General features: G+C 21.7%; 7 protein-coding genes across 7 annotated transcripts; 4 read left to right on the top strand and 3 right to left on the bottom strand.

Moving 5' to 3' along the window:
• Nucleotides 1-546: 546 nt before the first annotated feature.
• Nucleotides 547-1,430, bottom strand: PCHAS_0413100 (conserved Plasmodium protein, unknown function; the record flags this gene model as incomplete). Its single annotated transcript, XM_016800015.1, has 2 exons — nucleotides 547-1,302; nucleotides 1,401-1,430. 2 exons carry the CDS (start codon nucleotides 1,428-1,430, stop codon nucleotides 547-549), a joined length of 786 nt encoding a protein of 261 aa, XP_016653311.1.
• A 3,040-nt stretch (nucleotides 1,431-4,470) lies between these two features.
• On the top strand, nucleotides 4,471-5,397 carry PCHAS_0413000 (serine/threonine protein phosphatase 6, putative; the record flags this gene model as incomplete). The annotated part of the gene is made up of 1 exon (XM_736621.1): nucleotides 4,471-5,397. The coding sequence occupies one exon, from the start codon at nucleotides 4,471-4,473 to the stop codon at nucleotides 5,395-5,397; it is 927 nt and encodes a 308-aa protein (XP_741714.1).
• Nucleotides 5,398-6,601: 1,204 nt separating this feature from the next.
• Nucleotides 6,602-7,732, top strand: PCHAS_0412900 (DER1-like protein, putative; the record flags this gene model as incomplete). Its single annotated transcript, XM_730840.2, has 1 exon — nucleotides 6,602-7,732. The coding sequence occupies one exon, from the start codon at nucleotides 6,602-6,604 to the stop codon at nucleotides 7,730-7,732; it is 1,131 nt and encodes a 376-aa protein (XP_735933.2).
• A 236-nt stretch (nucleotides 7,733-7,968) lies between these two features.
• PCHAS_0412850 (conserved Plasmodium protein, unknown function) lies at nucleotides 7,969-11,853 on the top strand (the record flags this gene model as incomplete). The annotated part of the gene is made up of 1 exon (XM_736551.2): nucleotides 7,969-11,853. One exon carries the CDS (start codon nucleotides 7,969-7,971, stop codon nucleotides 11,851-11,853), a length of 3,885 nt encoding a protein of 1,294 aa, XP_741644.2.
• A 262-nt stretch (nucleotides 11,854-12,115) lies between these two features.
• On the bottom strand, nucleotides 12,116-13,315 carry PCHAS_0412800 (conserved Plasmodium protein, unknown function; the record flags this gene model as incomplete). The annotated part of the gene is made up of 1 exon (XM_729854.2): nucleotides 12,116-13,315. One exon carries the CDS (start codon nucleotides 13,313-13,315, stop codon nucleotides 12,116-12,118), a length of 1,200 nt encoding a protein of 399 aa, XP_734947.2.
• Nucleotides 13,316-13,880: 565 nt separating this feature from the next.
• Nucleotides 13,881-15,404, top strand: PCHAS_0412700 (vesicle transport v-SNARE protein, putative; the record flags this gene model as incomplete). The annotated part of the gene is made up of 8 exons (XM_016800013.1): nucleotides 13,881-13,971; nucleotides 14,082-14,134; nucleotides 14,412-14,474; nucleotides 14,589-14,663; nucleotides 14,785-14,855; nucleotides 14,967-14,992; nucleotides 15,088-15,149; nucleotides 15,252-15,404. The coding sequence occupies 8 exons, from the start codon at nucleotides 13,881-13,883 to the stop codon at nucleotides 15,402-15,404; spliced, it is 594 nt and encodes a 197-aa protein (XP_016653310.1).
• A 309-nt stretch (nucleotides 15,405-15,713) lies between these two features.
• On the bottom strand, nucleotides 15,714-17,284 carry PCHAS_0412600 (HSP20-like chaperone, putative; the record flags this gene model as incomplete). Its single annotated transcript, XM_016800012.1, has 7 exons — nucleotides 15,714-15,894; nucleotides 16,023-16,159; nucleotides 16,282-16,418; nucleotides 16,502-16,584; nucleotides 16,689-16,788; nucleotides 16,961-17,034; nucleotides 17,154-17,284. 7 exons carry the CDS (start codon nucleotides 17,282-17,284, stop codon nucleotides 15,714-15,716), a joined length of 843 nt encoding a protein of 280 aa, XP_016653309.1.
• Between the last annotated feature and the right edge of the window lie 1,652 nt (nucleotides 17,285-18,936).

Below are 18,936 nucleotides of genomic sequence, written 5' to 3'. Positions count from 1 at the left end.
ACATATTATATAAAACTATAGAATTTCAAGTATAAACATAATATATTTCAAAATAAGACATTTTAATATGTTCCTATTTATACTCCTTTATATAATACTGTTTAATGAGATATATATAACACATGGGATTAAAGAAATGGGCATGATTAACTTTTTAAGACTAGCTAAATTGTATATTTCTTTATTTTCATATTTTTATTGGACGAAAATTGTCTATACATATATTTAATTTATGTAGAAAGGGTTACATATAATTTTAAATTAAAAGTTTATTGGGATATAAACAAATGTGCCAAAAAAACATTAAAAAATAATCAAAGTAAAATATTAATATCATTAGGAATATATAATATATTAATAAAAAATTTCATATATATCAGGAAATACTAAAAGGCGAAAAAAAATATGCTTATGACATATTTCAAAGTTAAAAAAAATTAATAAACTGTAAAATAAAAGTAACACCTCGAATAAACTAAGTACTAGTATATGGCATTACTCAAAAAAATAAAATAAAAAAATCATACACACACATATGTAGAAACTTTAATCGTTTCGTTCACCACTATTTGGTGAAATTGATCTAATTATTGAAAAATCATTATATCCACAATTTTGACACGCATAATAATCTCCCATTTTAAAACCATTTGGATTAACAAATTTACAAGTTCTGCATTTTATAATAAATTTTTTATCAACCTTTGCATTAATTCTTTTTCTTTTCTTCCCTTTATTTTTTGATTTGCTTCTATTATTTTTATTTCGAAAATTAACTTTTCTATATAAGTGTAAAGAATCGTGATTAGATGAAGACGAGTTTGTTTCGCTTCCCATCCCCTTTTTATCATCATCTTGAATTGTTTTATGTAAATCACGTTCATATGAAAAACGCTTCTCTAAAATATTTCTCAACTCATCAGCATCAATTCCACATGTTTTTAATTTTTTCAAATAGTGCTGAAAGGAATTTTTATTATTATAAAAATCATGGCATCTTTTATGTTGCATATTTTGGTTATATTTTATATTCACACAATTATTATCATTTAATTCTTCATTTCCAGGATAATGCTTAGGTAAATAGTTATTATTGACATTGCTTTTTATATAATTATAATTAACATTAGAATGGCTGCTACTATTTATGTTATTGCCACCAATTATGCTAGTACCATTATTAATATAATTATAGTTGTTATTATTACTATTACTACTTGTTTTATCATCATATACAACACCGTTGTGTGTTTTTAATTTCACTACTTGGGGGTAGTTCTCTTCTATTATATTTATTTCATCCTAAAAGTCATGAATAAAAAAAAAAAAACATTATGTATAAGATATATCATGTGTGTATAGTATAACAAAGCTGGTATATAATCAGCATATATTATTACCTCATTGCCATATGAAAAATTTGAATTCATTTTAAGGTTTATTTATTGATGTCATTTAAAATGGTTTTGAAATTAGATATTAGTAGAAATATTAAATTATATGCATGTAAATATATTTTACAATATATTTTAAAAACAAAAACTATATTAATTCTTTACACGAACACGCATATAATATTATTCAATTCACATAGATACATATACATATGTATGATATGTTTTGCCCTTAAACAAAAAGTAAACTATTTTTATTATGCAAAAATATATATAAACTAATTTGATATCTAAAAGGTATTAATTAATTATATAAAATATATGTTTTTTATTTTAAAAGATCAATCTAATATATTTACATTAAGACTTATTTAAAAAGTATACAAAGATAAATACATACTACATATATAATTGTTAAATTAACTAAAATCTGTTTAAGTTTAAAACATAAACATACAATTATTATATTAGGCATTTATTAAATATGAAATAGCAACATGAATATATTTTTTTTAAAGCATAAATTCATATTAACAATTTCTTTTAATAAATACGTAGAGTATATAAGTAAATATATACTTGGTGCTGGAAATATAAAATTTATTTATAAAAAAAACGAAGCAAAAAAATTATAAATAAATATATATTGTACTTTTTTAACAATAAAAATATATGCCCATACGGAAAACGAACAATATCACATTTAAGTAATGCATGTAATAACAATATAATAATTATGAATTGTATGTAACATTTATATTTATATTCATATTATATACTATTTATTTATTTTATATACTATAAAAATTTAAACAACAGAAAAAAGAAAGTTAAAAATGCAACTTTTGTGTTACTTTGAAAACAATAAATATATTTATATTAAATCATATATTTTTTTTGGCTGGTTATGGGGCAATTCATGAATTGTATTTTATTTTAACTTTATTAAAACTGTTAACAAAAATTGTTTACGGGTTTTAAAATTTGTTATTGTGTTAAAAAACATTGATTACGTAAAAATTATAATTATATATATTATTAATGTACAATAATTATTTTTTGTAAAAACTGTAGCAGTCCCTCGCTCACACCCCTTCTCTTTCCCTTTTTTCGCTCTCTCTCTCTCTCTCCCTCTCTATATATATATAATATATATTTAAAGAGATGAAAAAAGCAACATATTTACAGTTTTGTTATTTTCGGGCACACGTATACCCATATTTCATTAACTATTTGTGCACATGTAACATATAAAAAAAAATTAACATCAGTGTCCAGTTTATATTAACGCATATCTTATTAAACACATATTAAAAATTCTTTTTAAATAAAGACAGAGAAGTAAATATAAGTTTACGTATAAAAAATAAAGCAGTATAGAAAAAATATAATCTCAAAGGGTTTATTGATAAAATAGTTTCATTTTCTTTATAAGGCCTGAATCGTGTTTTTTTTTTATTTCATATATATAACAATTACAAACGTATATATAATACCGAATGGATGTAAAACACATTATATCACCGCTTATAAACAAAAAATATTACACATGAAAAACATCTAAAAGGATGTGTGTGTGCATAAATATAGGAACATGTTAAAGTATACTTATTATTTGATTTTAGAAATTTGTCTTATATTTCCATCGTTCGATGGTATACCAAAAAAGCATTTTATATGTATATAATTATATATTTTACTATTATGAACAATTATATATAATGTTATTAATATTCTCTATATGCATAATGCAAATAGAGTTCATTATCAAACTTCCTAGCGTTTTTTTACTTCATTTAAAGTTTTTCATATTGAATTATGTTTCCTCATATCAATAGTAAAAAAGAAATAAATCAATATTATTCTATAAAATACCATATTTTAGCTACATAAAAATTATTAAACAAATATATTATTAGTAAACATATAAAATGTAATTATAAACTATGTTTCTTTCTGTTAGTATATAAGGAAATACTATGAATTAAAATATTTTTACGTTATTTAATTTTCCTCATTACTATTGTTAATATATTTTAAAATTTATATAATCATAATATGAGATACCCAAAACGTTAAAATATTTTATAAATGATTTTATTTACCTTGCAATTAACTTCATATAATTATGAAAAAAAAAAAATATAAACATAATTTTATTGTTTATAGACGAAAAAAACATAACTGTATTTTATAATACTATTTTAATTTATGTAAATTAAACTGAGACTACTTAGAATAATATGCACTGTATAGGATATTAAAATTGCACTTAAAATATTGTATTATTTTATAGTACCCAAACAGCCAGGAAATCACAATATAGTAAATATATAAAGTATATATAATAATTTTTACTTTTTTTTTGCATACTAAATTTATAAAAAAAAAATAATAAAATAAATTAAAGATAATATTATATATTATTATATTTGAATAAAATACAACACAGGCTATTACTGCTATTTTATTTTTATTAAATATAGTACTTTAAATTAATAGTTCTTAATATATATTATAATTAACTTTTTTTTTTTTTTATAAAATAACGCACAAATAGCCTTAATATGCTTCCTTAAGAAATATTTTATTCATTTTCTGTTTTTGTTTGTTTTTTTTTCTCTATACCGAAAGCTATATTATATTATTTATTTTATCAGTATATTTTTTACGCTGTATCTGTTCGTTTGCATTCAAAATTATCGCTTCATAACATCAATGATGCGAAATAGGAGCATCACGGTATTTATATGAGTCCTTGATCATATATACATATGTATGAAAAACAATTATAAATTTATATAGATATATCTCATATTTGAGAGGATTCGTTTTTATATATACATAATATTTTTTCTATGTTTCTATAGAGACATCTATATGCACATAATAAGCTTCTACATATATGTATAGATATTATATTTTTATAAACATCTTTACCATCTATATATGGTTATATAGTTATATCTGACGTATACATAGGGAGAATTCTGCGAAACGTCCACTTCTTTTAAAATGTTTAAAGAAAATTTCCCTTTATTGCACTTTAAGATTATATAATAGTCGAAATAATATAATGACTAGGGGAGACGAAAAAAAATGGATTGAGCAGTTACGCATGAACCCACCAAAGTTGCTAGACGAAGATGATTTAAGATTTGTATGTCAAAAAGTTAAAGAAATTTTAATAGAAGAAAATAATGTTCAATCCATAAGTACACCCGTAATAATATGCGGAGATATACATGGACAATTTTTTGATTTATTAGAATTATTTGATGTTGGTGGAGATATTATGACTAACGATTATATTTTTTTAGGTGATTATGTAGATAGAGGTTATAATAGTGTAGAAACATTTGAATATTTATTATTATTAAAATTATTATTTCCTAAAAATATAACATTATTACGAGGTAATCATGAAAGTAGGCAAATAACTACAGTTTATGGGTTCTATGATGAATGCTTTAAAAAATATGGCAATGCAAATGCTTGGAAATATTGCACAGATATTTTTGATTATTTAACACTAGCAGCTCTTGTTGATAATCAAATATTTTGTGTCCATGGAGGTTTATCTCCAGAAATTAAATTAATAGATCAACTTCGATTAATAAATCGGGTTCAAGAAATACCTCATGAAGGTGCCTTTGGCGATATTATGTGGTCAGACCCCGATGAAGTAGAAGATTGGGTAGCTAATCCAAGAGGGGCTGGCTGGTTATTTGGCCCAAAAGTCACGAAAAAATTTAATTATATTAATAATCTTGAATTAATAGCTAGAGCTCATCAGCTAGCCATGGAGGGATATCGATATATGTTTGACGATTCTACAATTATTACTGTTTGGTCAGCTCCAAATTATTGTTATAGATGTGGAAACGTTGCAGCAATTATGAGAATCGATGAAAATATGAATAGGCAAATGCTTATATTTAAGGATACCCCTGATTCGAGAAATTCAGTGAAAAATAAAGCAACCATTCCGTATTTTTTATAGTATTTATTTTTTACTTTTAATAGTGAAAAAATATGCGGTTTGGATAGCATTGAAGTTTATTTATAACAACCGAATGCTATAATTTAAAAAAAATATTTAAACAATAATATAATCAAGTTTGTTTTACTGCTCATTTATGTTTCTATATTTTATGATGTGCATTTTTTTTATCATATATATGTTTTTATTTTTATCATATTTTACTTATTCGTTATTTTCTATAATGAATGTATACCATTTCTTGTAATTAATTATTTCTCCTCATACACATTTTTTTTGAATTTTATGAGTTTCATTTTATGCTCTTTTAGTTTATTATAATATCACGCTATATCTTAGTGTTTTATTTAGTTATAAATTTATTTTCCCAATTTTTTCATCATGCTACACTTTTAAATTTCCTAGGTTTGATTCTTAAAAAACAAACACAATATAAATATATAACATATATTTATTTACTTATTTATTTAATTTTTTGATATTATTAAGCATTATGCAGTAATAAGTGTCATTCCTCATGCACACATAAGAACGAACATTATTTAAAAAAACATTCTTAAAATTTTGTAATATACATATTTTATCCCTAAAAATTCAGAAATGTATGGACATAATTTTAACATAATTAATGTGTATTTATATTATTACTTTTTTTATAATAAGATTTACAACACTATTAGAGATTTTTTCTTTTTCTTTTTTTTTTGAAATAATTTTTTTTATCAAAGACAAAAAAATTCGGAGATTTATCATTTTGTCATTATTTCTGCATGTATCGTCATTATTACCATTTTGCCTCGCTACTACATTTTATTAATACTATATAAATAAATATGTATATTATTTTTTTTAACGGGCATATGGCTATATAGTGTAAATAAGATAAATATAAAAATTTCTTAAAAAATATTGTGTATGAGAGAAAAAATATATATTTTTTTTTAAATTATGAAAAATATTTATTTTTCTAAAAACTGTTTATAATTATAATAATGAAACACAATACACGATTCAAATGTGGGGGGTTAACACATTCTTTTTAAATGAAGTATAATAAAAAAAAGAAAAGGGACAAAGTAAAAGTACGGAAAAATAGTATGCTGAATAATTGATTACACCGTATAAACACCTTGACATTCTTTAAGGGACAAAATACAAGTTGGAAGAATATCACAAACCAAAACGAGAGTAACTAAAATAGAAGATGCTTATATACAGATTTTTATTTTTCTTAAGCATAATTGCTAGTGTGAGGTACTATTATTGTGACGCTAAAGTTTGTGTAAATGATATTTCAAGTCAGTTGTTAAAAAATATTTCGTTTAAAAATAGTGTAAGAAATGATGGCAAGACCAAAGGGCAAAATACATGCTATAATTTTAGGAAGGAGAAAAAAAACATATTGAAAAAAAAAATTAAAAAAAAATATTCATTGAATAATTCTAAAGGATATACACAAAAAAAAAAAAAATATAATTTATATTTTTTAAATTCATCCAAATTTACTGATATAAAAGAAAATGTTAAAGCATGGTTTAATTTGGACTATATAGAAAATCATTATGCTTATTCCTATATAAAATCTTTTGCTCGAATCCCCCCTATTACAAAAATATATTTGATAAACACCTTTATATTAAGTGTTTTAATTCATTTAAATAAAAATGTTTATAAATATATTTTATATGATTTTGATAAAATTTTTAAAAACGGGGAAATATGGAGATTAGTAACACCCTATTTTTATATAGGAAATTTATATTTACAATATATTTTAATGTTTAATTATTTAAATATATATATGTCATCCGTTGAAATAGCACATTATAAAAACCCAGAAGATTTTTTAATTTTTCTTACATATGGGTATATATCAAATATTTTTTTTACTATAATTGCCAGTATGTACAATGAAAATGTTATGGACTTGAAAAAGCATATACGCAAAATAAGAAGTTTAATTACTGCTATGCCTTCTACGAATAATAAAGACGATAACAAATTTGTACAAAAAGAAACATATAATCATTTAGGTTATGTTTTTTCAACATACATATTATATTATTGGAGCCGAATAAATGAAGGTTCTTTAATTAATTGTTTTGATTTATTTTTTATTAAAGCAGAGTATATCCCTTTTTTTTTTGTTATACAAAATATTTTATTATATAACGAGTTTTCCTTTTTCGAAGTTGCTTCCATATTATCAAGTTATACTTTTTTTACATATGAAAAATATTTAAAATCAAATTTTTTAAGGGCTTTATTCAGAGGCTTCCTTAAATTTATTCGAGTCTATCCTATGTACAATATGTACAAAGAGGAGTATGAGTAAAAATAGAAAAGGGGGGGGATACGCAAAAAGAGCCCGAATTGAAACTGGAATGAATAATAATTCTATTGGAAGGGGAAAACATTGACATATTTATTTATAAATAGGAACATATAGACATAATAACAAGGAATATACAAACATATTTTGTTTACTATAGTTGGTCTGAGCAAACCATTTATTTGGGACCACATTTTGTATTATTATAAGGGAATAAAATATATGGAAAGAGAACAAAAATGAAGGGTACATGTGCAGCTAGATATTTTAAGAGTGTAATTGAAAAAAAAATATGCAATACAATATATTTTCAAGCAAAAAGAAAATTTATTAATGTACCTAAATTAAAAACATTACAATATATGGAAATTGAAAATGTAAGAAAACATGCAGAATTGTGTAAAAAAAAAAATATAAAAACAAAATATATTTGGGATAATATATTATACACACTTGTATTAAAATTGTGCAACAACGAAATAAAAAATTATGTCGATTTTATGATCATATTAAAATTGTTAAGTAAATATATTGCTTTAGAAGAAAAGGTATTAAATTTTATATGCGAAAAATTAGAACATGAAATGTATAAACTAACGATAAGAGAATTAAGCTTACTTTTATTAATATTAAGAAAAAATAAATATGATAATCCGTATTTTATTAATTTAATCACTAAATCAATTTTAATGAGAATGAATAAAAATATGTCTTATAAAGACTTATCTTTAATAATTTATAGTTTATCAAAAAATATACATATAACTGAAAAAGTATATACAAATGATATGTTTAATTTAACGATTTTAAAGATTTATAATGAATTTCAAAATATAAATTTCCATTCTTTGTCATTATTTTTTTATTCTTATAGTTTATATTTTTTAAACAATACTAATTATTTAAATTCGTTTTTTTATATTATTAAAAATTTTATAAAAATTATCAAAAAAAATATATACCATTTTAATTCAACAGATTTAATGTTTACATATATATCCACATTACACATTTATAATTCATTCCTTAAAACAAATATTTCACCAAATTTTGATCATAATATTTCATTTATTACTCCATCAAAATATCTACAACCTTCGAGCCTTAATTTGTTATATACTAACGTAAAGAAATTACCAAACAATGAGAAGGAAAGCACTGACTTACAAACTTGTTATGAAGAAAACCCAATCACAAATATTAATAATAGTTCTATAATAAACCCAAAATGGGGCTTATCAAATGATCAAGTGGGTGTAGCCAATTGTTTAACTAACAAAGAGGTAAAGGAAATTAAATCGAGACAAACAAATTCGGAATTCGAACCAAATAAAACCGAACTAAAAACTTACGAAAGAAATGATGAAAAGAATAAACAAACATTAGAAGATTTAATGAAAATTATACATACAGTAATAGTAGAAAAATTAAAAGGTTTTAAAATCGAGGAAGTTATAAATATTTTATATGCATCTTTAAATAAAAACCTTACAATCAATAAAAAATATTTCAATTTTTTTAAGAAACGAAGAATAAATATAAATGATTATATTAATGTTTATATAAAATCTGATTATAGAGAACTTGAAACAGTTCAAGAAAAGTTGGTATCAAAGGACGAAGACAAAATAGTGGATATTGAAATGAATAATAATTCTTCAAATGAAACATATGATGATAATTACATATTACGAATTGTTAATCCAAATTTAGATATTGATAATTTTACTAACATAATAATAGATGAAATAATTTATCGAAATGAATGTTTAAGTGTAAAACAAATAATTTTATTACTTTATTTGTTAAGGAAATCAAATTTGATGTTTATAAGGTTTGAAAAAATTATATTAAAACGATTAGTTTGTTTAGAAAAACAATTAAATAAAAATGAAATTATGTTTATATATCAGCACCTATTTTTAAGGACATGCTTATTTGATGAATTAAAAAGATATCCTATAAAAGTTTGCGAACAAGTAGAAAATAATTTCTTAATTTATGTTGATAAAGATAAAGAAAAGGAAGACAAATGGAAAAATGAAAACGATGGCAATCACAAAGAAAATGGGAAACGCCTTATCAATGGTGATAAAAATGCAGAAGAGACTTATTATATGATTGATGACCCGTTTTATTTAGAAAAAAAAAAAAAACGAGACAAAATAAAAATATTTGTACATAATAATTATATTTCTAAATATCCTGCATATGCTATACCTAATGATCAATACGAAAATTGTTTAAACGAAAAAAAAAATAATATGAAATATTTTATAGATTTTATCAAATTAAAAAATGAAATAGAGAAAAATATAATTTCAGAAGAAATCGGATTATCAGATAATCAAATAGACAAATGGGAAAAACTTCCAAATAATAATGAAATATCTGGAGGTAGACAAACTGATAAATCTCATAGTATCATAAATAGTCATATCAGTACCAATGTTGAAAAAACATATGATAGCATTTTATCTTCAAGCAAAGCAGATATTCTTAATAATAGAGAAGAAACATATAAAGGAATTTTTTATAATTTATATTTAGATATATACAAAATAGTTAGTATAAAGTTATTACACAATTTGAAGAATGAAAAATTATCAAACCACGATATTATTGACATATTATGCATTTATGAAAAATTAAATGTACGAGATTATAGGATTATAAAATATATGTATAATTTAAAAAAGGATATTTTATATATGCCTAATAATTATATAATAAAAATTATGAGCATAATTTTAAAGTTTAATTTATATAGTATATTAAAATATTTAAATATTAATCAAATAATTGAATTTATTAATTTTAACTCAATAAATGAATGTCTTGATTTTTTACTATTAGTTGGTATGTTACAATTACGTAACGACACATGCCCAAATTCAAAAAATAATGTATTATCCTTAAATACTAAAAATATGATTTCATACCTTTTAAAAAATATTAACCAAGTACAAAATTTTAATAAAATGCAAAAAATTAATATAACAAAAGTTTATAATTTTTTGCCTTTAAAGTTTTATAAATTATTTAAAAATTATGGAAATATTCCAAATATAAATAAAAGACTGAACGAAGAAAAAGAGAATAACAATTTTTTGTCAAATAGTTTATCACATAGATTATGTGGAAAATTATCAGAAGATAACTTAAAAAGTATTGTTACTTTTAATGTAGATGATGTAAACTTAAAATGTGTAAATGTTGAAACATGTAATTATTATATAGAAGGTATAAAACATATTAAAACGTTGGACTATCTTAAAAAATATAACATTTCAAAGGATTATTTACACACGTTTAGAGATATTAAAGATGAAATATATCAAGACCTTTTATTAATGTATAATACAAATTTAGAAATATATAAAAATATTAACATATCCAATTTTATGTTTCCATTGGCTATTAATTTACTAACTATAAATAATGATGAAAATGCAATTAAATTAAAAAAAAACGATAATCATAAATATATTAACGATATTACAGAATTAAATAAAAATAATTTTCTTATTATTGACATTTTATATAATTATAATTTTTATTATTCAATAAATAGTAATAAAGAAAATCAGTTCAAAAAAAATAATGTCTACATATCTTACTATAGTAGCCATATAAATAAAAATAACAAAAGAATGCTCAATTATGAAAAATATATTATATATAGGTTAATCAAAAAAAGAGGATACAACTATATTTCTATTGATGCAAAAACTTATGTGAAAAATAAAAAAATAAATTCCGATAATAGTTTAAATAAAAATTATATAAACAATTTAATATTCGATTTAATGAAAAGACAAAAAAAAAGAAATCTTCATTCTATACAGAGAAATAAAAACCCTTTTAAAACGCATAAAATATTATCCTTTCATTTAAAAAATCAAATAAACAAAAAAATTAATTCGATAAAAAGAGTTCGTCAATTTTCACATCCATCATTTTATATCCAAAATAAAAGGAAAAAGACAAAAAACAGAAAAACATATATGGAAACAAAAACTAATACAACAAATTTTGTTGACGAAACAGAACAAGCTAAGACAACAGGGAAGCTCCCATCAAATCATTTGTCTAAGCTAAGGAACATGTTCCAGTTCGCGTAACGTGTTATGCTCTAATTATTTCGCTTTCGTGTTTCACTCGCCTGTTTCATTTTATTTTAATTTTTTTAGTTACAACACTGTTAATTTGCTAACCTTCTTTCTTTTTTGTGTACCTTTGTTTGCCCAATTATAAAAAATGTCTATTCTTAAAGTATGAAAGACAAAAAAAACCCTTAAATCCAAATAGGGAATATTTTTGTTTATAATTATGTGTAAAAAATATGTATATGATGAAAAAGGCTTGGCTTTTTTCTATACTTTATTATGAATTTTTTAATTTTGCAAAAATATTGTTTATATATGAAGTAAAGAAAATAAAAATATACATTATATCCATTTTAATAATATATAAACTCTTTTTAATATAATTTATTATGGAAATAATATGACATATTTTATAATTTTTTTTTTTTACTAACACACTTTTAATAACATCATTTGAATTGTTACTACTTGTACTGCCAATATCATTATAATTATTTTCCAAATATAATATAGTTTTTAAAAGTTTTAAATTTGTTGAATTAATTACTTTTAAATCCCTTTCTTTATGACTTTTCATTTTTTTAATTAGCAAATGGAAATTGTCCAAAAAGTTAATATATTGGTTGTTTAATTTTGTTGAGGATAAATATATATGTTTCTTATTTTTTATATAAACTTTGCTTATTATTTTATTTTTTTTTATTAAATTATTTTTCATTTTTTCTATATTTAATATATAATTTAAATGGTTGTTTTTTTCTAAATTTGTTTCTTCTTCTTGCTCCAGTTGTTTTAAATCAAAATTCGGAAGAATAGAATAAAAGTGCTTGTCTAAGTATGTATACAAACTATTTTTTGGCAACTGTAGACAATCATCCTTATTCCTAGCTTCATCTATATTGTTCTTTTTGTTTTTAGTAAACACATTATCATTTTTGTAATTATGCTTTTGCTTTCTTTTCCCTCTATTGCGACGACAATAATATATGCATACACTTCTTTTTCCTTTTTTGTGATCATTAATTTTATGCTTATAACTTATAATTTTATTTTGGGTAGATATATTCCATTTTTTACGTAAAATAAATTCAAAATTTTTAGGCTCATATATAAACGATTTTAATACTGTGCTATCATGATACTCATTAAATGATGTACAATAATTATTACTATATTCATTTTTTAATGATTTGGAATTACTTTTTTTATAATATGTATTTATGTCTGCAATATGCTTTCTTAACTTTTTATATTCCTTTTTAATTTTTTTTTTTTTCGTAATTTTCATTTTTTTTATATATCCAAAGTGTGTGTAATATTCATCTTTTTCAAGTACTCGTATAAACAAGTACCTAAAAATTTTGTCCCGCTTTTTTCTTCCCTTCTTAGTGTGTAAATTTGTTTTCAAAGAAAGAAGTAAATTATACTTAGCTTTGAATAATTCATGAAGTAAATCAATGCACAGATTTTCTAGCATTTTATAATAAAAAGGGAAAATTATAATTACAATGAAAAGAGAAAAAAAATATATTTATTCAATCCCTATACATATTTATGTGCATCCTTTTAAAATGTCACTAAGCATGAAAAGAAAAATACACCTAATCATATTTACAAAACGAAAAAAAAAAATTATTTTCGAAAAAATATCATAAATTCCCTACACAACTTATTTGCATATAAGCAGAAAAATATACGAAATACTAATACGCAATTTTACTATTAAATTTTATTATTTTTAAACAATTGAAATATTATACATTTTTTAAAAGTAAAAAAAATATTTATCTCAGAAAAATGAAACAATTGATTGTTGAGAATAACTTAAAATAAAAATCGTAAATACAATGAATTGTAAATTAGAAAAAGATTGACAATATTTTTCTTGTATTTTAGTTATATATAAAATGAAAATATATTAAGTACCAGCATGTACATTGTGTTATGATACGCTTATTATTACTTAGTGAGACTTCGTTAATTATATAGCTACATTTTATATAGGATAGTATACTATAGTTTGTAAAACACTGAAAAGAAAAATGATAACATACTCAGAATACCTTGATGAATATACGGCAGACTTAAACAATTATTTACATAAAATAAAGCATTCGATTCATAACATTAAAAGTTTGAAAATCTGAAAAAAAAATAATAAACAAGTTTAATAAGAATATGACAACCTATAGTATATACCTAAATACATAAAACCATTTTTTGTTTTTTTTTAAATATTTTAGATAAAGAGGATTATAATAAAATTCGAGAATATATTACAGAGTCTGAAAAATGTGTATAAAAATAAAAATATATTTAAAATTACACCGTTATTATATATTTCCATTTCCTATTTTTTAATTTATTTTTTCCTGTGCTATTTTTATTCATATATAATTATTTCAATAAATTAATATACGTATATAAATTATTGATGTACTAATTTGTAATCTTCATTTTTATTTTTATATTACATTTTTCTATTTTCTCTTTTCATTTTTCCATTTTCTATTTTTTATTTTTCCATTTTCTACTTCCTTTTTTTTTTTACTACTACTACCGATTTAAACCAGATAAAACAAATCATCATCGAAACAAACAGTTTACCGAAAGGATCTCATAAAATATTCGAAGAAGTATAAAACAAATTATATTTTATTATATAAATTAAGATAAAAAAAATAATAATAATAAGGAAGAGAAAAATCTACAACTTGATATACAATTTATTATATTCTTTTCTTCTATAGATTAATAAATATAATTCAGACCTAAAAAAGTATAAAAATATTTTAGAAAAGATGAATGGTGACTATTATTCGGAAGTAATAAAAATTAAAAAAACAAAAAATAAATATATTCAAAATTTTATGAAAAATTCATTTATTAGTTATAATTAAATAAAGCTATATTTTCGTCCTGTATTTATTCTATATTTTTATTCAGATTACTGGTAGAGAATATGATATAACAAAAAAATATATTGAAGGAACAAATTTCTTAGATGAATCTGAAAGGTAGAAAAATATATGCTACATTTACTTTTACTAGCTAAAATGGAATTACTTTTTAAATGCGGCAATAATACATTTTGGTCCAACTTTATTTTGTTTTTCTTTTTTTTTTAGGAGAGCTCAAGATGTTGAGGATATGGGTAAAGATTTAATTTTCCATTTTTGCAGATGTTCTCATATATTCTCCAATATGCTTTATACTAAATATTTATTGCCTTTTTCAATTTTCCTATAGGATATACAATAATGAGTGAACTAACCTCCCAAAGGACTACACTTTTAAAAACCAAACGACATGTAATGCGCACATATATGCTTCCCACTTATTATGACATAAATACATTTCATTCATAAACTGCTTAACGACGTGCACATATATATGTATTGAACTTTTTTTAGGTCGACGACACGAGACAGGAACAAAATAGAATAAAAGGAATTATAATGGGTATATATCATAACAAGATAATATATAAATATTTGTTGGTAATAATAATAGTATTATTGGCAATAGCAAATGTTGGTGTTCTCATTTACAAAATAAGACGTTAATTATTTTAAAGGGATTGAAAATATTTATTTGATTTTTTATTTTTATATATTTTTTAATTATAAAGTTAGTAGTCTAATATGTTATAAATTAACACGTAGGATATCAACCTAATGTGTTACATATATATATATATATATTAACAAGTTTAAAAAAATATCAAAAATTAAATACATATATGTGCATGTGATTATTTACACTTATTTGTATATATAGAAAATTTTATGTAAAAATTTAAATATTAATTAACTTTTTTTTTGTGTGCATTTATTCTCAAAACTTTATTATTTCGCCATTAATATATTATGAGGTTATAAATCCTCATCTATCATATCCTTTTCAGTTTTGTTATCTTTTTCATTATCTTCTATTTCAGCTTGATCATATAATACGTAATCTTCACTATTGTCATCTTCATTTTCTTTTTCTGTTTTTTCGTCTTTTCTTTTTTGTTCCTCTTCTTTTAAAAACTCTAAAACGCTTTTATTGTATCTAAAGAAAAATAAATTATAATTTAAATTGTGTAGTTATCATTTTATACACTATAATACAAATAATTGTATTGTCATATGGGTTATACAAATTTCGGTTCACTCGTTTTTTGTGGTTTCTTTTCTTACTTTTCTTTCATGTCCCACCAAACTTGCAAGTTAGGATTCTTCTCCTTAGATAATAATAATCTGTTCCATATTTTTTTTTCTGCTTTTTTTAAGGTAATTACAACTTTCCCAACCGAGGCAAAATTATATTTTGTTTCCTTCAAATGTTAATGGCACAAAACATAAAATTAAATGCATATATAATAAGTATACTATATATGATCACATACAAATTTAGACACATTTTATTGTGACTTATTCAGATTTATAAAAAACCTACCGAATCAATTATATCATGAAGAAGATCAATATCAACTACATATTTTTTCTTTACTGTATTTGGGTCGTTACTATAAGCTGAAAAAAAAAACTTATTTTTTTCAGCAACGATTTGCTCATCCTTCACTTTTAGAGCACCTATAAATAAAATGAAAACATAAAAATTAGATAACAAAAGGAATGCAAAAATGGTTCGTAGAATTAAAAAAACAAAACAAGACCTGGTGAACTCCATCGATGAGAAAATTTTATATTTAAAAAAATATATTCGGGTGATTGGGCCCATTGAAATGATGCATTAATCCTGTTAATAATTAATAATATATATATATCCATATTAATAAAGTAATATATACAATTTTTGATATTCCATTTATTTTATTATAATTTATTTTTTAAATATCTAACGTGTCTATTTTTTTAATGGAATAGGATGCTGTCAAAAGTTTATCGAGCTTCTGTTTCATTTCATTCACCGCTATTTTTATATCATTGCTAAAGTCATTTCCTTTATAAAGATAATATATTTATACATTTATATTTTCATATAGTTACAACTTATGTATATGTGGACCCATTCTTATGAAAACAATATCATGCAATAATTTTATTTATCAATTTATCCACTGTTTTTCTCTAGCATTTTGTTATATATTTTTTCATTTTCAAAAATAACAAACCTTGTTTTATTGATTCATTAATCAGATAGTTTGTGACTTCAAACCAGGACTTCTCTATACCATCTACTATTTCTCTGATAAATAGAAAGAAAGTGTAAAGCATGAATCAGGAAGGTGCTCGTAAATGTTACATACAGACATATGTATACTCTTTGGATAAGCTTTATCTTTAAGAAATGAAAATTTTCTTTACTCTTTAGTAACAATGTGGCCTTTATTAGACTCAAAAAAGGCGATTGCCAATTCCTCGTTTTGAAAGTTTAATTTTGATAAGACATTTTTACACAATAAAACATAAATAATAAAAATACAAAAAAAAAACATTTTATAATTTAAAAAAAATAAAATAAATATTTAATAATATAGTTAGTATGAAACTATAACGGAATAAGGTCAGATTATATTTTGAAAAGAATATACTTTATATTAGTAATTTTAAAAATTTAAGTAGCTATCATAGTGTTGTAGCTATTTTATATTTTTTCGCTTTCCTACGCGATTTAAGTAACTGCATATTATATATGTCATAGAATGTAATCCTATATATTTTTTAACTATCTAATAATCATAAAACATAAAAAATTAAAATAAAAAGTTAAAATTAAAAATTAAAATATTTGTTATAAAAAATATTGCTCACGTATTTTTTTTTCGCTTATATAAATATTTATTCTAAAAAAATAGAACTGTATACATTCTTTACCCCTCCAAATAAATAAATGAAATAATATATCACCAAAAAATTTTACTTATATATATGCTGCATGTTTTATAACAATTTTATATCCAATAAAAGGAAAAATTCAAGAACAGGTTTGTAAATTATTCATATCTTTTATTAGTTAACATATATTTTTTTAAGCATTCGCCTGTTACTATTTTATAAATTTTATTATCATTATAAGGCTGTACAATGAAACCGTTTTTTTTTTCTTAGGCTTATTAATATTTCCAAATAATATACATGCGAAATATCTTTTTTGTTGTATAGTATTTTTCTATATAAACCCCAAAATATAATATTTTTCATTTTATTACCTATTTATATATATGTGTAAAAAAAATTGTAAAAATATACCCCTTAAATACACATATATATATATGTGTGTATGGATATATGAATTTACTAGGACACACACAAAATATATTTATTTAGTTTGTTAAATAACAGTCCTATTTATGGAAATAAAAATTTGTTCCAGCTTTAAATATTTAATTTTTTTTATAACCAACAATTTATGGGCAACATGAAGTTACATATTTTCTTCTTTTTACAAGTTTGTCGCAATAAGGTTAAGAACATGCCATAAAAAAATTAGTAAAAAAAAAAAAAAAAAAAAAAAAAAAATGAATAAGCATAACACGCATGTAGAACTATGTTATTATGTGGGCAAACGTTGTAACAAAAAAATTAAATAAATTGTCACTACAATGTGCTTTAAAGTAAATAAGATAAAAAAATAATAATGCTATGTTTTGTTTTTTCTTATATGTATTATATATATATGAAATTTGAAATGTAAAGAAAAAAAAATCAAGTAGAAAGGTATGACAATGAAATATAGGAAGAATAATAAAATACCCTTATTTATGTAAAAAAATAAATGCATTCATTTTATATTTAATAAGAATATAATTTTGCCTTGTTTTCATTTTATCCATACTTTTCTTACCCCCTACAAAAAAAGGAAATAAAATAATTGGGAATAAGCATATAAAATTTTATATAAAATTGAAAGTTTGTATTCATACTTTTTTAAAATTTCTTATAGACAATTATAATGAAATAAAAAAAAAAGTAAAAAGGGCAGTATTACATGACAATATTTTAAAAGAAAAAAAAATAAACGCATAAATAATGCATGAAATATATGTCTAAGTTGATAATAGTAAATTACACAAAGGGGATATAAATATAATATAAGTTGTAAAAACATAAGAATACATATCCCACATATGAGTTTAAAAGAAAACAG

Source organism: Plasmodium chabaudi (genome assembly GCF_900002335.3).
Source record: "Plasmodium chabaudi chabaudi strain AS genome assembly, chromosome: 4".
In the NCBI taxonomy this organism is placed as follows: domain Eukaryota; phylum Apicomplexa; class Aconoidasida; order Haemosporida; family Plasmodiidae; genus Plasmodium; species Plasmodium chabaudi.
Note: the sequence above shows the minus strand (reverse complement) of the source record. Positions and strands in the feature narration are given on the sequence as shown.